Source organism: Schistocerca gregaria, chromosome 4 (genome assembly GCF_023897955.1).
Source record: "Schistocerca gregaria isolate iqSchGreg1 chromosome 4, iqSchGreg1.2, whole genome shotgun sequence".
NCBI lineage: Eukaryota > Metazoa > Arthropoda > Insecta > Orthoptera > Acrididae > Schistocerca > Schistocerca gregaria.
The window spans coordinates 677,386,500-677,410,904 of record NC_064923.1 but is presented as its reverse complement, the minus strand read 5'-3'; the positions used below and the strand labels follow the sequence as shown (position 1 = coordinate 677,410,904).

The window sequence follows — 24,405 nt, the reverse complement described above, 5'->3', positions numbered from 1 at the left end:
TCGGCTCTGTTGTACACTTGAGACAAATGCTGTGGACCTAGGGTACTCCTACTGGTGGGCCACCTGTGGACCTACTTCCACTGTTGGTGGCCTCCTATCATTGTGGTCTCCATTATGGGCCTGGGCTGTGTAGCCACTCAGCTGCCATCATCTGTGCATGCAAACTCCTTTGTGCCTGCTTCTGCTCATGAACGCAGAAACTGCTACCGCTATGAGTCATCTCAACTCTGGATGTGTGATGTAATTCTGCACGGCTCTGCATGCCATTAGCCTATATTGTGGGTTGGCGCTCTCTGCTGTGGTTAGCGCCCTTGCGATGTCGCTGCCGTCATTACTCCACTGCCAGATCTAGACAGCATTGTTATAACACCAGACATTGTGTATGTGCACAGTGTAAAGGTTTTAGGTTCCCTGATTCACTGTGTCAATCCAGTTCTCTGTAATAAGCTGTAATTCGCTAGTAAGATTATGATGCTACAGTCGTGATGTATTCTAACACTAATTCACTAATAAGGTTATGAAGCTACACTATTCTGGCTGTCATACAATCTCTTTACGGCAGATAGTGGCTTCGCATCTTAATACAGTCGTTCAAGCCTTGCAATAAATATGCAATCACGTGTTTTACTAAGGATACAAAAAAATAAAACAATAGCCAAGCTAGCATAGGCAAAACTAAGGAAAATAAAGAAATTTACAAAGCAGCATGCCAAGCAAACTTTCAGTAAGCAATCTCCAGTTTCTGATCGAAACAAACTACATAAATGAGGAATGTTGAAAGGTACACAACTTTAGTATGAGGATATACAGAGAAACTACAGGTGTTTTATTTAGTGAATATAAAGAAAAGTAATATTAATACAGTTTTGGGTGTATTAATAAATAATTAAAATCAACTGAAGGAATACACTGCTAAAATTCTCGAGGTTCCTTTAAAGCAGTAGTCGTCAAACCAAGGCCCTCGGGATGCATGCGGCCAAATACGAGTATTCGCTCAACCAACCTTTCTCGGCCGTATTTTATAACAATATGCTTCTAGTAACTAACATACGAATCCAAAACTGTCAAAGAATGTTAAGATCTTCTTAAGAGAGTGTAGTTCTCCCGCTCAGTAACAAGAAAAATACTTACCGTGAGAATATTATTTTGAGGTGAGCTTAGTTTAAATGAAGTTGGTGAATTCAGCCGTGAGCTAAGTAAAGTTGGCCGCCATTCTCACGGCAGAGGGGTAAGAAGCACGGCACTGCGGCGTTGGAGGGCATGTTTTGCACCTGCTCTGACATAAACTTCGACATCGGACTAATATGGATTCGTGAATGCACACTACAGAGACGGTCAGCTTAAAATGTGCTGCGTACTTTTGACAAGGAACATGAAATTTAGGCTGCAGTAGCGCAACGCAGTGAGCGGACGGAATATGAATTTCAAAACATTTAGTAAACATTTTCGAACTTCTCTCAAGTACAATAACTGTTGTTAATTAGCCTATCATCTCCTTACGGAAACAACACAACACTTAATCGTGTGATTACCATGGGGTCGCAAAGGGTGGCAACAGTCTGAAGCGGGGAACAGTCGACACGAAGTGTTCCAAGTGGTGCTGACTTTTAACGTTTAGTACTTGGAAACTACAGGCCAACTTATCACACACTTACTATAGCTTTTTTATTCGGTACTCATTACATACCAATTTATGCAGGTTACCAATTCATAATAACATCTGTACATGAAAACTACTGGCAAATTAGAACTGTGCTCCGGACCGAGACTCCAACTCGGGGCATCTGCCTTTCGTGAGAAAATTCTCTACCGACTGAGCTATCCTAAGCACGGCTCGCGAACTCCTCTCAGTCCTTTACTTCCACCAGTACCTCAGATCCTGCCTTTCAATCTTCCACGAACTCTCATATCAGTGCATACTCTGCTGCAGAATGAAAACTTCATTCTGGAAACAACGTAAGAGATGAAGTACTCGTGGAAGTAAAGCTGAGAAGGCGGGTCGTGATTGGTGTTTTGGATACTTCAGTCACTAGAGAACTTTTCCGTGGAAGGCAAAGATCCCGAGTTCAAGTCTCAGTCCAGCAGAGAGATTTAATCTGTCAGAACGTTCCACACCAGGGCTCACTCCCCTGCAGAGTGAAAAATTAATTGTGACACCATCGGCACATATACGACCCCTGGTGCCGCTTCACAAGATCAATTTTAGAATACTGCTGCGCGGTGTGGGATCATTACCAGGTAGCGCTGACGGAGTACATCGAAAGAGTTCAAAGAAAGGCAGCACGTTTTGTATTATCGCGAAATATGGGAGAGAATGCCACAGAAATGATACAGAATTTGGGCTGGAAGTCATTAAAAGAAAGGCGTTCTTAGTTGCGACGGAATCTTCTCACGAAATTCCAATCACCAACTTTCTCCTCCGAATGCGAAAATATTTTGTTGACACCGACCTACATAGGGCGGAAGGATCACCACGATAAAATAAGGGAAATCAGAGCTCGTACGGAACTGCTTGAACAAGTTGATAAATTTACTTATCTGGGCAGTAATATTACCAGGGATGGAAGGAGCAAGGCAGAAGAGAGAAGAAGAATTGCTCAAGTAAAGGCTGCTTTTAACAAGAAGAAAAACATCTTAACATCTAAGAGCATCAGCCTTGAAAACAGGAAAAGATTTTTGAAATCATATGTCTGGAGTGTGGCATACTATTGGTGTGGAACATGGCCTCTCGGGACAGAGGAAGACCAGAAGCTAAATTCTTTTGAAATGTGGTGCTATAGACGCCTGCTCAAAATAAAAGTGTATCGACAGGGTTACAAACGATGTGGTTCTGGAAAGAGCAAGTGAGAAGAGAAGCTTTTGGAGTTTCATTGTTAAAAGAAGAGTGCAATTTACAGGCAATCTATTAAGACATAAAGGACTCCTGAACACAAAGATAGAGGGATATGTCGAGGGAAAAAGACCAAGAGGAAGGCCATGGCTGAGGTACATGGACCAAATCGTGAAAGATGTGGGATGTAACACCTATAAAGAAGTAAAGAGAAAAGCTGAAAGACGCGCAGAATGGAGACAAGCTGTCATTGTATCCAGGTAGATGTTGATGTAGATGAATACTGTCTCTTCAGCAAAAGCGTTTGATGTCTACTGGATTATACGCTTTCATATTCAATTTGGTGATAGTCTTGTTTGGTCCTGAAAGAAATATTATTATTTACAGTTCTATTGAAAACACCCCACATTTAGATATGCAATAGTCTCAGTAATGCTTATTACTTATACCAACGAGTGTCATAATTTGACTACAGGTTATTATTTTTTCCCTAAACAACGGAACACTTTTTATATAACGTAGGTTCTTCCAGGCAAGTAAAATCCTTATGGAAATGGGGTATCGTATCGTTGTTCTTTAGCCACTATTCTGTTTTTTCTGGAATTACCTTACCGCCTGAGCTACAAGACGACAAGTATTTATAAACTTTTAGAATCAGGAAGTAAAAATCGATAGGATGGATAGAAATAAGACGTATTACAATTTTGTAAGAGATATTATTTTCCTTTGCTAAAATTGTTAAAACATAATCGTTGTTTTTACACAATGTGATCAACCAAGAAATGACTATAACAGTTTGCGAATAACTGATTTTGTAAGTTTTACATTCAGTCAGTATTGCATCAGGCCTCCTGTAGGAACGATACATTTGAGACTACCATCTGTAGATTCACACTGTATTGAATTTCTTCTTCTAGAACCAAATTTAACGGACCTGGAATTTGTGGACGTATGTCCATTTACACACATATCCAATTCCTCCTTCACACAAAATTTCGGATCAACCACTGAACAACTTAGTCATACAGCTATGGCACCATAAACTCAGTCTGCCTACAGCAATTCGTATGACATCATGCAGCTTTAAATGTACAGTCAATGCCAAGATCAAGATGATAACTGCAATGTGATGTGATTAGTGTTGATTTGGAGAATACGCAACGTTTTAGCGCTTCACACAATAACAACTGCACCACCAAAGCGATCGCGTTCGGCAGTGGCACTGGGCACCTTACGTGTTCCGATCTCTTGCCATAACATGGTTGGCATAATGTTGATGGGCAGACTGACGCCAAATCTTTGAACAAGGTACACTCACTGGTCAACGTCATTGTGACATCGTACTCTTTCCTCATGTGCCTTCTTTCTGGAGTGCATTCTGTCCTGACTTCATTCTTATGGATGTGATTTGAGACCACATCAAACTGTGATGGACTAGCTCTTGGAACGGATATCCGGAGGATAGACTCGCCTGCCCTTACCCCCCGACTTACATCCCATAGAGCACTTGGGTGATTCGTTGCAGGACACCCACATGCGGCAACGACCATGCAGCAGTCGCCAAGCGAGCAAGCACATCGGGGCAAGTACACCGAAAAGCATGCACTGCTGTTCATGGTGATCGCACACCCTAGAAAAACCATGTTCCTACTTTTGTGAGGTCCAAGTTTCATCCAGTTATGTAGCTTGGCAGAGACATATCCTGCGAAAGTTACTTTCGTCCTTAAGTTTTGTATATCACTGTGACTTTATAAATTTCATATAAACGAGAAATATTGTAAGCAATATTTTATTCATAAGAATGAAAACCAACAGCAACAAACATCACGGATTGTGTTATGTGTCACACATTATCCAATAGCATCATGTGTCTCGCCTTCCACCAAAATCTGGTAAGAAATTTCATAGCGCATAAAAAAGTTCATTAAAATAAACACTGCTACACGCGGCGTCGTCACACATCGCCACCAGCGCCACGCATGATGCCTTTTACAAAATAAGTTCTATTTCAAAATGTGATAAGTTATGGAGAGCTGACAGGCAGTGAACATTAATCTACCCTATTCATAAAAAGGGAGGTCAAAGGACGCTAATAATTACAGTGTTATATCATTAGCACGTGTTCCATACAAGTTCCTCTCTTGAGCACTCCAAAATAAAAATAAAAATCATTATGATAAACAAACTGGTGAGTACCAGGCCAGCTTCAGCAACGGGAGTTCTTGCCCAGAGTAAATTTTCAACGTGAAGAACATCATACGGTAGAAGGCGACAGGTAGGTACTACTTTGCTGTTGTGTTTGTTGATCCTGAAGAAGCGTATTACTCACTTGAACGTGCAGGGAGTTTTTATGGCTTGACCTAAGTGTTTGTCCTTTTTTGAGTCTGGCCTTTGGCCTATGATTTTAGACTGAGGTTTTTAGTGCGTTTATGGTAGCATGAAAACCCACAGCAACAAACATCACGGGTGGGTGTGGTCTAGTGGTAGCGTCTTTGATTCATAATCAAAACGTCTTCGGTCTCTGGTTCGATCACAGCCACTGCCTAAATTTTGATAAATAAGCACCATTGGCGGCCGGAGACTTCCGGCATAAGAAGTCAGCCTCATTCTGCCAACGGCCTTGTCAAAGAGGGCGGAGGAGCGGATAGAGGTTCAGGGCACTCTCTTGTCCTAGGGGTGGGATATTGCCCCTAAAGGCGGAAGAATCAGCAATGATCAACGACATGAGGATGCAGAAGGCAATGGAAACCACTGCATTAAAGACACGTAACGTGTATCCACAGGACATGTGGCCTGTAGTTGAAAAAGTGTCATGATGATCTCTCCATTAGCAAAAGATTCCGGAATAGTCCCCCATTCGGATCTCCGGGAGGGGACTGCCAAGGGGGAGGTTACCATGAGAAAAAGATTGAATAATCAACGAAAGGATAATGTTCTACGAGTCGGAGCGTGGAATGTCAGAAGCTTGAACGTGGTAGGGAAACTAGAAAATCTGAAAAGGGAAATGCAAAGGCTCAATCTAGATATAGTAGGGGCCAGTGAAGTGAAGTGGAAAGAAGACAAGGATTTCTGGTCTGATGAGTATCGGGTAATATCAACAGCAGCAGAAAATGGTATAACAGGTGTAGGATTCGTTATGAATAGGAAGGTAGGGCAGATGGTGTGTTACTATGAACAGTTCAGTGACCGGGTTGTTCTAATCACAATCGACAGCAGACCAACACCGACAACGATAGTTCAGGTGTACATGCCGACGCCGCAAGCTGACGATGAACAGACAGAGAAAGTGTATGAGGATATTGAAAGGGTAATGCAGTATGTAAAGGGGGACGAAAATCTAATAGTCATGGGCGACTGGAATGCAGTTGTATGGGAAGGAGTAGAAGTAAAGGTTACAGGAGAATATGGGCTTGTGACAAGGAATGAAAGAGGAGAAAGACTAATTGAGTTCTGTAACAAGTTTCAGCTAATAATAGCGAATACCTTATTCAAGAATCACAAGAGGAGGAGGTATACTTGGAAAAGGGGAATATTTCAATTAGATTACATCATGGTCAGACAGAGATTCCGAAATCAGATACTGGATTGTAAGGCGTACCCAGGAGATCACAATATAGTAGTGATGAAGAGTAGGCTGAAGTTCAAGACATTAGTCAGGAAGAATCAATACGCTAAGAAGTGGGATACGCAAGCTCTAAGGAATGACGAGATAGGTTTGAAGTTCTCTAACGCTATAGATACAGCAATAAGGAATAGCGCAGTAGGCAACACAGTTGAAGAGGAATGGACGTCTCTAAAAAGGGCCATCACAGAAGTGGGGAAGGAAAACATAGGTACAAAGAAGGTAGCTGCGAAGAAACCATGGGTAACAGAAGAAATACTTCAGTTGATTGATGAAAGGAGGAAGTACAAACATGTTCCGGGAAAATCAGGAATACAGAAATACAAGTCGCTGAGGAATGAAATAAATAGGAAGTGCAGGAAAAATGTTAAGACATCGAAAAAGATATGATTGTCGGAAGGACAGACTCAGCATACAGGAAAGTCAAAACAACCTTTGGTGACATTAAAAGCAACGGTGGTAACATTAAGAGTGCAACGGGAATTCCACTGTTACATGCAGAGGAGACAGCAGATAGATGGAAAGAATACATTGAAAGCCTCTATGAGGGTGAAGATTTGTCTGATGTGATAGAAGAAGAAACAGGAGGCGATTTAGAAGAGATAGGGGATCCAGTATTAGAATCGGAATTTAAAAGAGCTTTGGAGGACTTACGGTCAAATAAGGGAGAAGGGATAGATAACATTCCATCAGAATTTCTAAAATCATTAGGGGAAGTAGCAACAAAACGACTATTCACGTTGGTGTGTAGAATATATGAGTCTGGCGACATACCATCTGACTTTCGGAAAAGCATCATCCACACAATTCCGAAGACGGCAAGAGCTGACAAGTGCGAGAATTATCGCACAGTCAGCTTAACAGCTCATGCATCGAAGCTGCTTACAAGAATAATATATACAGAAGAATGGAAAAGAAAATTGAGAATGCGCTAGGTGACAATCAGTTTGGCTTTAGGAAAAGTAAAGACACGAGAGAGGCAATTCTGACGTTACGGCTAATAATGGAAGCAAAGCTAAAGAAAAATCAAGACACGTTCATAGGATTTGTCGACCTGGAAAAAGCGTTCGACAATATAAAATGGTGCAAGCTGTTCAAGATTCTGAAAAAAAAGTAGGGGTAAGCTATAGGGAGAGACGGGTCATATACAATATGTACAACAACTAAGAGGGAATAATAAGAGTGGACGATCAAGAACGAAGTGCTCGTATTAAGTAGGGAGTGAGACAAGTCTGTAGCCTTTCGCCCCTACTCTTCAATCTGTACATCGAGGAAGCAATGATGGAAATAAAAGAAAGGTTCAGGAGTGGAATTAAAATACAAGGTGAAAGGACATCAATGATACGATTCGCTGATGACATTGCTATCCTGAGTGAAAGTGAAGAAGAATTAAATGATCTGCTGAACAGAACGAACAGTCTAATGAGTACACAGTATGGTTTGAGAGTAAATCGGAGAAAGACGAAGGTAATGAGAAGTAGTAGAAATGAGAACAGCGAGAAACTTAACATCAGGACTGATGGTCACGAAGTCAATGAAGTTAAGGAATTCTGCTACCTAGGCAGTAAAATAACCAATGACGGACGGAGCAAGGAGGACATCAAAAGCAGACTCGCTATGGCCAAAAAGGCATTTCTGGCCAAGAGAAGTCTACTAATATCAAATACTGGCCTTAATTTGAGGAAGAAATTTCTGAGGGTGTACGTCTGGAGTACAGCATTGTATGGTAGTGAAACATGGACTGTGGGAATACCGGAACAGAAGAGAATCGAAGCATTTGAGATGTGGTGCTATAGACGAATGTTGAAAATTAGGTGGACTGATAAGGTAAGGAATGAGGAGGTTCTACGCAGAATCGGAGAGGAAAGGAATATGTGGAAAACACTGATAAGTAGAGGGGACAGGATGATAGGACATCTGCTAGGACATGAGGGAATGACTTCCATGGTACTAGAGGGAGCTGTAGAGGGCAAAAACTGTAGAGGAAAACAGAGATTGGAATACGTCAAGCAAATAATTGAGGACGTAGGTTGCAAGTGCTACTCTGAGATGAAGAGGTTAGCACAGGAAAGGAATTCGTGGCGGGCCGCATCAAACCAGTCAGTAGACTGATGACCAAAAAAAAAAAAAAAAAAAAAAAAAAAAAAAATGGTAGTTGGCTTTTCCTCTTTTGTTTCTGTGATCGGCCAACCACTATCACACTCGGTGTGATTTCAATTCCTTTTGTCTGGTCTCTGTCTGTGTCCTTCTTGTCCTGTGTCATCCCTTGTCATCCTCGTCGTTTGTTTTTATTCTTTGTGGGTGTTTAAAGTTCGTGAAAAAGGGGACCGATGGCGGTTGTAGTCTGGTCCCTTCAATCTCACAAACCAACCAACCAACCAACCAACGCAGTTGATGGTGAGCTATTATCGGACGTTGTGGGATAATTCTGGAGTGGAATGTGCATCCAGAAATATGACAGAACAGGCTCTCAGCTGGCGCCATGCACATTGATGGACTTCCTACACTCAATTTCAATTGCGTCTCGAAAAAGGTCAGTCGAGAATGGAACATAAAACTGAGCCAAGAAGAAAAGAATGAAGAATGGTTCAGTCTAGGTTCCAAACAGGAAGGAGTGTATGTTGACTGCTTGACTTTGCGGACGACATAGTCATTTTTGTCAACAGTACTAATACAGGAACCATAAAGATTCAGCAATTGACAGAAAAAGTCTAGGTCGTCTTTGAGAAGAAAAAATACGTGACAAACATCAGCGATGGACAAGAATGGAGACGGTAAACTAACAGGAGATTAATTGTGAGAAAAAGTTTAGATACCTACCAGAAAATTGGCTTATAATCTCAGACGCTCCAAATGGGAGCGCGGTTAGATAGTATTATGATGGAATTTGAAATGAAAATAAATATTGTTCAATTAAAAGGTTCTGGTCCTGATAAGATTTTGAATTAATTACGCAAAATTAAATTGAATTTATTTCAAAATATATTTTTCATAAATTAAAAAAAATATATCTTGCGAAATAAGACGTCTTTGAGCATTGGAATCAAGGCAATACGGTACAATTGGAAAACTAGAAGGACTGTATGCTATGGAGACTATATATGTCAGTCAAAAGAACAGAGGACATTAACGAAGAGTTTAGCTAACAGATGAATTAACAGACTTCATTCATATACGACCATCTGCAGCTTCCTGTTGATGCTTTCTGGGTAGTGACTCATTGCAGTAACTTGGATTTCACTCTCTCTGACACTATGTTGCCCTCATACATATACAACGTAATTCCTACTTGTTGGTTTCAACTAATGTCAGTAAATTCGATTGAATAAAAAGTGATATTGGAATATGACCGACTGGAGGAAAAGCAATGCAAAACAAAACCAAGGTCCGGAAACAAATGCCAATATGCAGGGCAACCCTTAGCACTTATGAAGAAAGAAAGGGGTGACGATGGAGGGGAGGATCTCATCACTTAAGAGAAAAGTTATTCATTAAACAATAGGGAACAGTAATAAAAAATACTTGAAGTCTGATAACAATCTCACGGGCCCTTCTTTAATTACATATTTCCGACATGTGTGATCATGGTGACATTCATGTTCTATAGTGGTATAAACTATACATAGAGCTAAATTTTAAACTGGCTAAACAGGTTTGCGTTTTTGTTTTGAATGTTTTATAATACTGGGAACTGTTATATAATTTCTTAATTTCAAATATCATGCTATTTTTAGGTAACTTCTACATTGTGACTTTTTTACAAGGTGAAATAGAGAAATAAATAAAATAAAATAAAGTATGTATATATTGACACTCTTATCACTGCTGACAGCAGTTTACATCTTTGAAGCTCAACATTGATAACTGTTTTAGTATTTGACACATCTGTTTCGGAAGCCAGTGTGACAACTGCATGCCAGGGGAAAAAGGCTAACTACACATTTGAATGTTCACTATACAGCACATGTTTGCTGTCAGAGAGTATAATGTTTTTGCAAATTGCTCTTGCTCTGCTCTAAAGACTATGTAATAGACGTTTTTGATCATATAATGGCCTGAAGATGCTGTTTACCGAATCCGGTTGCCTGTAGGCAAATTAAATTGCGATTATAGACTAAAACATATATTTTTAAGCTTTTTTAATTAATTGTGCATCGTAATTACATCTTAATAATACCTTTGTTTGATTGTTAACTTTCATCATAAACATCGAGATTAGAGAAGAATTGTAGTGTCCACAGTTACAACGCTAGAGGAGGGATATACCTAAATTACTAATGGTCGTAAATGCATATTCTAAGAACCATACTAGAAAAACCAGTAAAGGAGTATCCATGTGCTCTAAAAAGGTACAAACATTTGAACTTAAATTACAATAATCGCTCTATGAAAAGTAAATACTACCTAGAAATATAGCAATAGTTGACTTTTCCGTTCGTTTTTGGTGGACTATTTTCTACATTGTGAATGAAAATACACACGAGACTTGTGTAACGGTCTACAATATTTAGTGAAAGAGATATATTGACATGCAGTAAACTAAAGCATTCTGTATGGTCAAACAACATATTAATTAGCGAAACAATACCAAATCAATTTCTCTCACTCACTGTTGTTACAGTTGCCAATTACAACTACGGAACTTTAGAAAAACCCATTTGGTAATAATTTCATAAATTGATGTGACCTGATATTACTGACAGCTTCAATTTACTATGGTTATATGTCACTCATTCAGTCCTTGCAATACACGCATTTGCTGTGTACTGGAAAAAATGTTTGAACTGTGTTTGTAGTAGTAAGCAGACTGCTGCATCCCCAGCGTTTATTATTACTGTACTTCCCTCTCCGAGACTCGCAGTTTCAATATCGCAAGCTCTGACAAGTTACAATAATGGGATGGTGAAAAATGGCAAAGTTTCTCTTTTTATTTTGTTTATCGTCTCGGCTGTTGGCGACGGCGAGTTATGTCCAAATTTATAAACTTGCTCAAACAAGCAATTTTTGGTAGTACCTAACTGAATTGGTCCAGGCCACCGAGTTTGTAGAAACTTTATAGATTAGAACATGTGTGGACTAATATAAAACATTTTTTTCAGCCGAAAACGATACCTACAGCCCAACTAAAAATTAAATTAAAGCAAATTCATGCAGAATCTGTATCAGTATGCAGCTTTCTTTATCATTTGGTAAATATTCTTAAACGTGATCGTTTGGGAATTTCCGAGCGACTGATTAAGATTATTTATGAGAAATTACAATAAAATTTCACATCTTGAATGACGCTCAGCGTATGAAAAGGAGCGTACGTTACACTCAGATTTGATGCTATACTATTTCGACAAAAAGCAATTCAGAATCGCGTTTGGAAAATGAATCTTCAGTTGAAGGCATTCTGGCGCCAATTTGTTACTTCAGACGAGTTGTGGATACATTTTAACCTCTGAATAAAATAAGTACATTGTGAATCTATTTGAAAGTTTAAAGGTAGCCATTCAGATAACTAAATTTAGCTACAGTCTTCCTGCTTAACAGAAATTCGACTTTTAAGTTGACCAGGATCATCTGTAAATTTTTTTGTTCATGTTGTTCAGGGAGTGAACGTTTATGAGACTTCTCATATCAGACAGTGTAGTGGTAAAACAACGCCCTCCTAAGAAAAATATTTTTATGAAGAACCCTTTGCGAGCCACGTGAACCACACTCAGGTTGAAACGCCAATTAAAAATTAACTTCATTATCAGCTTTTTGCATAGCTATGTTTAGACACTACACACTAGAGAAAGCGAAATCATGAGGAATGAAAAGCACTGTGAAGAAATAAAGTAAGGATTTGCTTGTGAGTCATGGGCGTGTTTACTTCTCAGTGAAGGGGATTAACAATTTGTAATGTTTGAAACTACGCTAGAGAAAAAAGTAGTGTTACGGATTACTTTAATTTTTAATCTTAAAATTATGTAGTCACACACGTGCTTGACTAGAGTAATGGTTTTTCAAGCTTAGTACATTCTTCTGTAGTAAATCAATTAATGCCCATTTTAAAAGTGTTAAGCAACGACAACACTATGTCGTTTTCGTGCTTTGTGAAAGTACCAGTCGCCAAGTAACTTCTGAATTCATTCTGTTTCAATCAGGTAGTACATCTCGAAGGGTCAGGACGCAGAGTTTCTAATTACTCAAGATCAAAATTAAAAATGCACAATCTCTCTTCCCGCTCTTTCAGGTGGTAAGCTTTTCCAGCAAAAGGAATAGGAAGTAACAACTTGAGCTGACCTGCAAGAAAATTTCTTCTTCGGTCAGGCAAAAATCTGGAACAGATTTCGTGTGCACTAGGGTTAATTTTTCATTATAGCTGAGTACGGAACACAAGAAGCCAAAAGCGCGTTAATACTGATGTATCGGCTAGAGGTCACGACAGCAAACGGAATAATAAATAGTCCGGCTTCTGGGAATTTTAGGAGCATTTCCTAAGAAGTTGTCATTGCTACAAGGGAGCGCGAACGGTGAACTTCATCATGTCGAAGCTCCCAGGAGCAGGTAAAATTTTAGGCTTTAGGCAATCTCAAAATTTTAAAAGAAATTTTCATTTCACAGCTCCAGCTGTGACGGGGCATTGTATCAGCAGTTAAATATCTTAAATTAATGCCTGTATAAGTTTGTGTTAGTGGAGAGCTAATCTATGTAAACCGAATGGGATGACAGTGTTAGTACTGTAGATTATATATATTCATGATAATGTATGTAATTATTTGTTACATTTGTGCGCATCAGAAGAGAAAAAAGAAACCGTAGCTGCAGTAGCCTTTCATACAATAAATTAACGGAATGTTGTGAGACGGGACGGAAAAAAATGTCTGTATTTGTAATTTTTAAGAGCAGCTTATTTTCGTTCGTACAGATATTTAATACGAGTCATTAAGTTTCCTGGGAAGAGATCAATCATTTCTTTACAATAATCTACCTGTATTAGTGTACTGTATTTTCAGCTTGATCCATGTAGCGCTTTCAGAATCATTCTTAATCAGGACGAGGAACTGGACGCACAGAATATGGTTTTTCGAGCTCGTCGTTTCTTGCTCATACTTGGTATTGTAAACCAGGAATTATCACAATAGCTACAAGTATATTAATAATAACGGTAATAATAACAGTTTTTGAAATTTGCAGGATAACCAGCACAGCTAGAAAAGAAATAAGTAAAACTCACTGAAAACATTTTCTATCATAAGTTATCATTACGTAAGCAATCATGTAAAAGGATACTCTGATAATGGTAAAGGTAATAAAGATAACATTAAAATAAAAGATAATACGAGTAGTAAAGAGCTTCAGTACATTCGGCATTTGCACATGATGAACCACAGTATAAGAAATTTTGTTTAGCGCCGGCCGCGGTGGTCTCGCGGTTCTAGGCGCTCAGTCCGGAACCGCGCGACTGCTACGGTCGCATGTTCGAATCCTGCCTCAGGCATGGATGTGTGTGACGTCCTTAGGTTGGTTAGGTTTAAGTAGTTCTAAGTTCTAGGGGACTGATGACCACAGATGTTATGTCCCATAATGCTCAGAGCCATCTGAACCATTTTTTTTTTTTGTTTACCAAGAAATACTTACGAAAGCAAGGCACGTGGACATAGTCAGAGGGGAATGGGTGACAGATAAATTTATTGAATGGATTTATTTTGTGATAAGACGTGGATCATTCAGCGTCTTTTCTAGATGAGAAGTTTGTTGTTTCTCTGAGATTTGAAATGTCCTAGAACCATATTAATTGTACAGTAAGAGAATCATAACTTGCGTTAGGCTCTTGAAGAAGATAGTGAAGCAAAACAGTCTATACTGTTTCCTACACATATCCAAGGTGAAGAAGAGGAGTTTTTGTATCTTCAGCAGGTAGATCCCTAGAGACTGAATGTTTTCGTAGCTAGACGAGAATAAGAAATAGCTGGAAATGGGTAGACAATAATAAGAGACCACAGAAAATTGTGGATGTGGGTGGAGGAGCGTACGTTTCAATCCCGCCTCGTTCGAGAGTGACTTGAGTTTCTTAATCAATGTCCTACTTCGATTATCGTAATGCAGGTGCTTGTCGGTAGGACGTCGCCCACTGATCGAAAAGACCAAAAGTGCATTAAAGTGTGAAAGGGGGAATGAGTTGCCAATTTTTAGTTACGTATCTGGTTATTTCTAAGGAAAACATTTACATACGACCATAGAAATCTTAATATGTTCCATAGTTTGAGACTTAGTCAATGAATATTTATTGTAGATTCCTTATTTAGATAACTAACATTTATTTATGATAGCACAAGAATAATTTTCTGTATCACTGAAATGAATACGTATATCTATGGTCGGAAAGTACATATTCATATTATTAACTCCAGAGTGCATCAAACGAAATATCTCTAAGTGAGAAAATAAGTTTAGAAAATATTCGATAGAGACATCTCAGTAGCGATACATCGGCACTCAAAGCTATATATATGAAACGGAAAAAAATGCAAGAATTGATAAAAATCTGTTGGACATTTTCGACAGTACAAGTAAAAATTCGCTTTGACTCATATTGTTCGAAATATGACGCGACATGGCTTGGAAACTACTGTCGTCTTCATCAAACAACAGCTGCTATAAGAGTAGAAAACAATAATCAGTAAAATTATTTTGTTACGAAGCTGGACTATTATTCTGTAATACATTTGACTAATATTCTTCAAACCTGAAGCTGGGCAAGCTAAAGTTATGCAAATACCCCTTCTTTCAGGAGTGCTAGTTCTGCGAGTTTCGCAGGAGAGCTTTTGTTAAGTTTGGAAGGTAGGAGACGAGGTACTGGCAGAATTAAAGCTGTGAGGACGAGGCGTGAGTCGTGCCTGGGGAGCTCAGTTGGTAGATCACTTGGCCGCGAAAGCCAAAGGTCCCGAGTTCCAAGCTCGGTCCGGCACACAGTTTTAATCTGCCAGGAAGTTTCAGCACCTGTTGATAATGCACTGCCTGTGGCAGAGTGGTTACACAACAATAACATCCCTGCACAGCGTCCTGACCTGAAGGTTTTCACCTTTGGGATGTTTTGGAACGCCGACTTTATGCCAGGCCTCACCGACCGACAGCGATACCTCTCCTCAGTGCAGCACTCAGTGAAGAATGGGGTGCTATTCCCCAAGAAAACTTCCAGCACATGACTGAACGTATGCCTGAGAGAGTGGAAGCTGTCATCAAGGGTAAGGGTGAGCCAACAAAACACTGAATTCCAACATTACCGATGGAAGGCGCCACGAACTTGTAAGTCTTTCTCAGCCAGGTGTCCGGATACTTTTGATCACATAGTGTATCTGAGAATAGCGGCCGGCCGTGGTGTCCGAGCGGTTCTAGACACTTCAGTCTGGAACCGCGCGACTGCTACAGTCGCAGGTTCGAATCCTGTCTCGGGCATGGATGTGTGTGATGTCCTTTGGTTAGTTAGGTTTAAGTAGTTCTTAGTTCTAGCGGACTGATGACCTCAGATGTTAAGTCCCATAGTGCTCAGAGCCATTTGAATTTGAGAATAGCAGCGTATAGGTGTATGAAGTGAAAAGACCGCTTACGCTAACTTGTCGCTGAGGAAAATTATAAGCTACAGTTCATTGCTAAGGACTGGGTAATTACAGTTTACCTACAGAAGGGACTGTATGCAAATTACTTGTACAGCAAATCCCTGAATATTGCTGAAGTGTATGAAACCATATCAGGTCTTCTGACAAGGGACATCTAGCGCATACAAAATATACTTCTTCTAATGAAGGTTTGTTTGACTAGTGAGACAATGTAACAGAAATGTTCAAAAATTTTACCTAGAGATACTGTTTGGAAAACTTCAATAACGTTTCAAGGCAGGAGCAACCTCATACATGGCTGTTAAGCAAAGATCATGCAAATTAATGAAGGCTCTCACCGACTCACACAGGAGCAAACCATCTGTGAATGAAGCGTGATTGAGTCCTATTGTAAGAAAAAATAAAAAATAATTCCTGCTTCACACAACACAACGATTCACAGAATACAGATGTAGATGTAAATGTAATGGTGCCAGAGTATCAAATTAGCCTCCATGGCGTACCTCGTACCTGCGAATGATACTTTGAAACGTCCCCTTAGAAAAATTATACAAGACTGTGTTTAAACTAACACACAATATTTTTAGCGCAACGCAATATGACTTCCAAAAGTCCCTACGAAAGAATGGCCCTGACTAACATTAACCTATACGTTTCACAAATCACTTACCTCACAAAAATCTTCGTTACTCAAGCTACTGCAATACAGCGAGCGCCACTACTGCCAGCTAAATAAAAGATTCAAACTACTGAAGGCACTAACTACTGATAGGCACAGTTAGCAAATGAAAGATTTTAATAGAGAACAAACAATGTATTTACCTTAATAGTCATAATATATATGGTAGTTCATGACATCCAGTCTTACAAATTACAAAACTCCGCCATCTCTCTCCCCACGTCCACCACTGCTGGCGGCTCACTTCCAACTGCGCAACGCTACGCGTTGTTAGCATCTAGCTGCCGCTACCCAACACTACAATGGCAGACAACAATGCAAACCAGCCACAGACTGCACACGGCACAGCCAGTGATTTTCATACAGAGCGCTACGTGGCGGCGGCGTTATCAATAAAAAAACCTAAACAGCCTACTTACAACGAAACCTAAGATATTATCAGTGGACTAACATTACTCCCTTCCTCCCTCTTCTTCGCTTCTGAACTTAGTTCCTGTTTTTTAACCTTGGCAAGAAATAACATTATTAAACGGTACAATAAAGTCTTCGTGATTACCTTGCCGCCTAAGATCGCAGTGTGAGCGACATGCTTCGGAAACGCTACCCCCTCTCTGTTTACACATCCTGGCGAAGTGCCGATGTATCTTTTCTATTGGTATTTCTGTTCTGTACGGAGGGGCTGGCTGGCAGTGGGTGAAATCGATCAGTCAAAGGTTTTACATATTTAATAGAAGTTGTAAAATAGACAACGAGGAGGTGGAAATAAATGATGATTCCTGGAATACACGTAGGTGGACAATTTTTATCAGTTTTGAAAACTTTTTAGATGATTTTATATTATAGTTAAAACATAATTGCTGATGATAATAATGCTACTATGGTACGATGGTGATGCTCGTTGGGCAGAGAGAGGGTAGCGTTTCCGAAGCATGTCGCTCACCCTGCGATCTTATGCGGCAAGGTAATCACGAAGACTTTATTGTACTGTTTAATAATGACGATGGCCATGGTGAAGGTGGAATAGTGCTACAACTATAGGGGCTTGTAGAACCACAAGTAGCGACTAACAGTCACTCTGGGGAGGGGGGGGGGGGAGAGAATTGGGGGAGGGAGATAGGTAAAAGAATTGTGTGAAGTGGGTTGTGGAAGTTGGTTGAAGTTCAGTTGGGAGAGGATGAATAAGTCATGAAGATGCATGGAATGTGGGATATGGTTATGGTGATGCGGCAAACTGGAGTGCAGATTAGCGATCGGATTTTTGGCGCGGGCCTAACTTTTGCATCAATCTATTGGATCCGATTCTACTCCAAGAAGAGAAGAAGGTGTAGGATGCGAAGTGGGGAAGGTAGAAGGTTGCGAAGGCGGAGTGAATGTCTTTCCAGGATTTCAAGGGATTTGTAGCCTTTAGGAGAGGCGCAGCCAGGCAGTGTTGGCGTAGGCTAGGGCGGATGGAGGATTTATAGGTCATAATAGTAGAAGAATGTAGACCCCAGGTGCAGCCAGTTAGTAATTTTAGTCAGTTTCCCGCTTTATGTTGGATTTTGTGAATAAAACTGTCTAGATCGCTTACTGTGTTTCTTTATTTAACACGCCATTTCGGCTGTTGCCGTCATCAGGTGAAAAGTAAGAATTTCCGAAACGATGTTTAGCGTCAGCACCAAAAACTGATGAGATATGAGGATGTCAACAGTTTTGCAAGTTCTAAGATTTTGATCGGATGATGGCAGTAGCCAAACTGGCATAATAAACAAAAAAATATATTACGCTATCTAGACATCTTTGTTTACAAAATATTCACAATGATAGCGGTCTCATATGGCAGATTTATTCCTTCTTAGTCACTATTTAAGGGAGGGGGGGGGGGGGGAGGAAGGTGTGCATTCCGTGTTAATATTCTGTCGTGGGCCAGTGCTAAAGGCTTAACTGTTGACTGCTTGTAAATGGACGACAACCAATGCATCTTTTTTTCTTTAATGTTATTTTAATTCCTCTCAATTTAGGCGAACTGTCAGTGAATAAAAACCGCTCTTCAGTCGAAGTTACATATATTTAAAATATGGTTAAAAGTATGTAAGAAATATGACAACAGCGGATGATTTCTGTAAAAAACAGATTGGTGGACGATATTTACAATTTTTACCTACAGACAGATGACAATAAACAAAGTTTTGTAAAAACACGTAGAGGGAAGATAGTGATGGTTTTTAAAACTTGTTTGACGCTTTCTTTTTATATTACAGTTAAATGGAGTCAATAAAGTTTTGTAAAAAACACTTAGAGGGAAGATAGTAATGGTTTTTAAAACTTGTGTGACGATTTCTTTTTATATTACAGTTAAATGGAGTCACTGATGAATGTGAATGATCTCATGCTGCAATAGTGATGCTGGTAATGAAAATAATTGTCATGATGAATATGGTAATGGTGCCCTATAGAACCACAGGTAGCGACTGAAAGTTAGCATGGTAGAGGATGGGGGAAAGATCAAAATGGAGGGATTGTGTGAGGCAGAGCGTTGTGGAGCCGGTTGGAAGGAGAGGTGTATGTAGGGACGGATTTCATTGTTGGGGAGAGGGAGCTGGTTGAAATTCTGGCGGTAGAGGACGAGTAGGGCATAATGTTGGAATATGTTGTTGTTGTTGTCTTCAGTCCTGAGACTGGTTTGATGCAGCTCTCCATGCTACTCTATCCTGTGCAAGCTGCTTCATCTCCCAGTACCTACTGCAACCTACATCCTTCTGAATCTGTTTAGTGTACTCATCTCTCGGTCTCCCTCTACGATTTTTACCCTCCACGCTGCCCTCCAATGCTAAATTTGTGATCCCTTGATGTCTCAAAACATGTCCTACCAACCGATCCCTTCTTCTAGTCAAGTTGTGCCACAAACTTCTCTTCTCCCCAATCCTATTCAATACCTCCTCATTAGTTACGTGATCTATCCACCTTATCTTCAGTATTCTTCTGTAGCACCACATTTCGAAAGCTTCTATTCTCTTCTTGTCCAAACTAGTTATCGTCCATGTTTCACTTCCATACATGGCTACACTCCAAACAAATACTTTCAGAAACGACTTCCTAATACATAAATCTATATTCGATGTTAACAAATTTCTCTTCTTCAGAAACGCTTTCCTTGCCATTGCCAGTCTACATTTTATATCCTCTCTACTTCGACCATCATCAGTTATTTTACTTCCTAAATAGCAAAACTCCTTTACTACTTTAAGTGTCTCATTTCCTAATCTAATTCCCTCAGCATCACCCGATTTAATTTGACTACATTCCATTATCCTCGTTTTGCTTTTGTTAATGTTCATCTTATATCCTCCTTTCAAGACACTGTCCATTCCGTTCAACTGCTCTTCCAAGTCCTTTGCCGTCTCTGACAGAATTACAATGTCATCGGCGAACCTCAAAGTTTTTACTTCGTCTCCATGAATTTTAATACCTACTCCAAATTTTTCTTTTGTTTCCTTTACTGCTTGCTCAATATACAGATTGAATAACATCGGGGAGAGGCTACAACCCTGTCTCACTCCTTTCCCAACCACTGCTTCCCTTTCATGCCCCTCGACTCTTATGACTGCCATCTGGTTTCTGTACAAATTATAAATAGCCTTTCGCTCCCTGTATTTTACCCCTGCCACCTTTAGAATTTGAAAAAGAGTATTCCAGTCAACATTGTCAAAAGCTTTCTCTAAGTCTACAAATGCTAGAAACGTAGGTTTGCCTTTTCTTAATCTTTCTTCTAAGATAAGTCGTAAGGTCAGTATTGCCTCACGTGTTCCAACATTTCGACGGAATCCAAACTGATCCTCCCCGAGGTCTGCATCTACCAGTTTTTCCATTCGTCTGTAAAGAATTCGCGTTAGTATTTTGCAGCCGTGGCTTATTAAACTGATAGTTCGGTAATTTTCACATCTGTCAGCACCTGCTTTCTTTAGGATTGGAATTATTATATTCTTCTTGAAGTCTGAGGGTATTTCGCCTGTCTCATACATCTTGCTCACCAGCTGATAGAGTTTTGTCATGACTGGCTCTCCCAAGGCCGTCAGTAGTTCTAATTGAATGTTGTCTACTCCGGGGGCCTTGTTTCGACTCAGGTCTTTCAGTGCTCTGTCAAACTCTTCACGCAGTATCGTATCTCCCATTTCGTCTTCATCTACATCCTCTTCTATTTCCATAATATTGTCCTCAAGTACATCGCCCTTGTATAAACCTTCTATATACTCCTTCCACCTTTCTGCCTTCCCTTCTTTGCTTAGAACTGGGCTGCCATCTGAGCTCTTGATATTCATACACGTGGTTCTCTTCTCTCCAAAGGTCTCTTTAATTTTCCTGTAGGCTGTATCTATCTTACCCCTAGTGAGATAAGCCTCTACATCCTTACATTTGTCCTCTAGCCATCCCTGCTTAGCCATTTTGCACTTCCTGTTGATCTCATTTTTGAGACGTCTGTATTCCTTTTTGCCTGCTTCATTTACTGCATTTTTATATTTTCTCCTTTCATCAATTAAATTCAATATTTCTTCTGTTACCCAAGGATTTCTAGCAGCCCTCGTCTTTGTACCTACTTTATCCTCTGCTGCCTTCACTACTACATCCCTCAGAGCTACCCATTCTTCTTCTACTGTATTTCTTTCCCCTATTCCTGTCAATTGTTCCCTTATGCTCTCTCTGAAACTCTGTACAACCTCTGGTTCTTTCAGTTTATCCAGGTCCCATCTCCTTAATTTCCCACATTTTTGCAGTTTCTTCAGTTTTAATCTACAGGTCATAACCAATAGATTGTGGTCAGAGTCCACATCTGCCCCTGGAAATGTCTTACAACTTAAAACCTGGTTCCTAAATCTCTGTCTTACCATTATATAATCTATCTGATACCTTTTAGTATCTCCAGGGTTCTTCCACGTATACAACCTTCTTTCATGATTCTGAATATATGAAGGTGGAATATGAATCTAGCAACGCAGCAGGATACTTGGAATGGTGATTAGTGGGTAGGAAGATGAGGGAAGTGGAAGACTTGGTGCATATGCAAGTTCGGAAGGGTAGACAGATGAGGAAGGCGAGGCGGAGTGTCAGTCTTGCAGGTGGAGAGGCGGACGTCTGGACCACGGATACGGCGAGTGGTATCATCAGAGAGGGTGGCTTCGCTTTTCTGTGGATCTACTTGAACTTTCCACGTGTTACACCACTCGACCGAGAGGTTCAGGTTCAGCAGAAGAAGGTGGCAAACACTAATGACCAGTAATGTCGGATCATCGCCAGCGACACAACGACCTGACATTACATGTCTTATTTTGTTTTTACTCTATGTGCCAATGTCCCTTATGGCTATATATTTTATTTGCTTATTTTGTTAAGACAGATCAATCTGAAGATGATCACAGTGACTGAAACCGATAATTGAATAAACAAACATTCGCCATCAGAAAATGTTGTAATAATTACAAAAATTTATACTTTCATTGTCTATTTCAGAAGGCGACTGTGAGAAATATTTCTATATTCTAGTCTCTGAATTAGACAAATCCTTCAACAGTGATTAGGTGTTGGAGAAGTCGGGCGTGGTGGTCTAATGGTAAACTACACTCCCGCAAACCGAGATTGATCGGATCCTGGTAAGACCACTTAAATTGTCACTCCCCCTTTAATCCGGCCTCCACCACTCAACGATGTGGGGAGTCACCAGGAGCAACGCTTGGGTCAGATTCCATGTTAATCCGTAGGTACCCCTTCTCCTGGAGGATAACTGCTGTGGGTTAAAGAGACACAACTAGCCGAAGTGGCATCCAATAGATTGACTCGTATTCGGCCGATGAGCCATACTGAGATGATATTGCATACAGTATTGCATGACCACTCCACCAGGTTCGGGAAGATGATTCGGAAACTATTATTCCATCATAACACTGCTATCATGGTTTAATGAGTTGAATCTCACAAGCGTAACCGAAAGTTCAACAACATTTAAAAATAAAATTCTGCGCCGCATTAAAACCCCGGTGGGAACAGCGACTCACACCTGATAGCTAACTGTCTGAAATGGAAGAGAATAAATAAATAATAAAAAAAAAAACAATCACGTGGCATACTAAAAAATTCGGACAGAATGAGATGAAGCTGAAATTGTCTCTCACTTCGATACACGTTATTTTTAACTCAACCGTTAATTAGTGGGCAGTGTGACTTTTCTAAAATCAGCTTAAAACTGATGACATTTTTGAAAGAGATCTTTATAGAAGCTATGTTGGACATTGCTGTAATGTGTGTTTAACAAACACTGACATTCTGTAGGTTATCAGAGAAATAAAAGTATTTAACTAATTTGATCTTCAACGTCATATTAGAGTATGTACATAGTTTACTGCATAAATCAATGTGGAAAACCTCATGGATGTGTAAAACGCCATAAGGAAAGTATTTAAAATTAATATCGTTAAACTTAACGTAGCTTTCACAGAGCGTAGGTGACGTGATCCGCAAGCATGTGGTAATAGTCAGTCAGAAAAGTATTTCATTTAGCAATTGAATCACTAGTGTCCAAATAAACTGGTATAAATGTATATAAATGGATAATTCGTAAATGGTTGTACCTAGGGTTTGTCAATAGAAAGGGAATTACAGCACCCTCTCTCACTGATTATATGATATTGTTTGAGATGTAGTGAAGACAAATGCAGCACTGGTGTTATTAATAATGATCATCATCATAATCATTACGTACATTTTCGGGTTAGAAATGTTGGCCTGTTCCGGAACCAAGCAATTTAAAGCTGATCGCATTATCTTCTTCGTGATCTTCCTGTTCTTCTTCTACCACTGAGACTGAACTCACAGGTTTTCCTTGGTATCATGCTTCGATCTGCGCGTAACAGATTATCATAGCTTTCCTTTCCGTGTCGTTGTATGTTTCAAACTATTCCTAGAACATGGAGCTCTTCTCTTATCTCACTATTCTTCTAACAATTTTCTAAATTATATTCTACGAAAGATCATAGAAGTCTCTTTGCTACCGCTTCGATTCTCTGGAAATGTTTCTTCGTAAATGTCCCACATTTCGGAGCCAAAGGGCAGTAAAGATACAGTCATGTTGTTGAGAAACTGAAGTTCTCTCTCTACTCTGGTTTTACTCAGGAGCTATAGAGACAAAATTGCGTTTATTCTTCTTTTTCTTGTTTAAATGAAATTTCTTTCTTTTTAGAACAGATATAATATTCTGACTGTAGACTAACAAGAAAAGAAACGGTATCAGTTAAACTTCGGAGGAACAGAGAGAGTGAGAGGATCATCTTTGTAAAATTAATATTCGTCTTTTGTGTAACATAATTCAGCTGTTAGTTTCCTCTTCATCTTCCTCCACCTGGCCGTGTACGGCTAAGACGTGTATGTTTATGAAAGTAAGTTTCAGCAATAGTATCCACTAGATTTATTTCCCACATTGTGTAATACTTTATTATTTCAGGCTAATAACATCCGTTTTAGATGTTATTAACAGGTTTTGTAACGAAATGCGGGTGGCCATTACAATACGAGCGGTAATAACGGGCCTGAACGAAGTGCGCTTAGTCGGCAATACGGCCGCCTCACTCAGATTGCTACGAATTACAGCACTTATTCAGGACGTGCTAGCTATTTCATATATGAAGTCCGGTTTGCTAACCCGAATAGTACTGGCGCA

At 39.9% G+C, this 24,405-nt stretch overlaps 1 protein-coding gene across 1 annotated transcript in view; it reads left to right on the top strand.

The window, feature by feature from the left end:
* Positions 1-4,695: 4,695 nt before the first annotated feature.
* Positions 4,696-24,405, top strand: part of LOC126267867 (odorant receptor 2a-like) — a 79,123-nt gene continuing 59,413 nt past the window's right edge. The window contains exons 1-2 of the mRNA XM_049973176.1: positions 4,696-4,722; positions 12,911-12,989. Coding sequence (XP_049829133.1) covers positions 4,696-4,722; positions 12,911-12,989 — 106 coding nt within the window. The remainder of the gene's footprint in view (positions 4,723-12,910; positions 12,990-24,405) is intronic.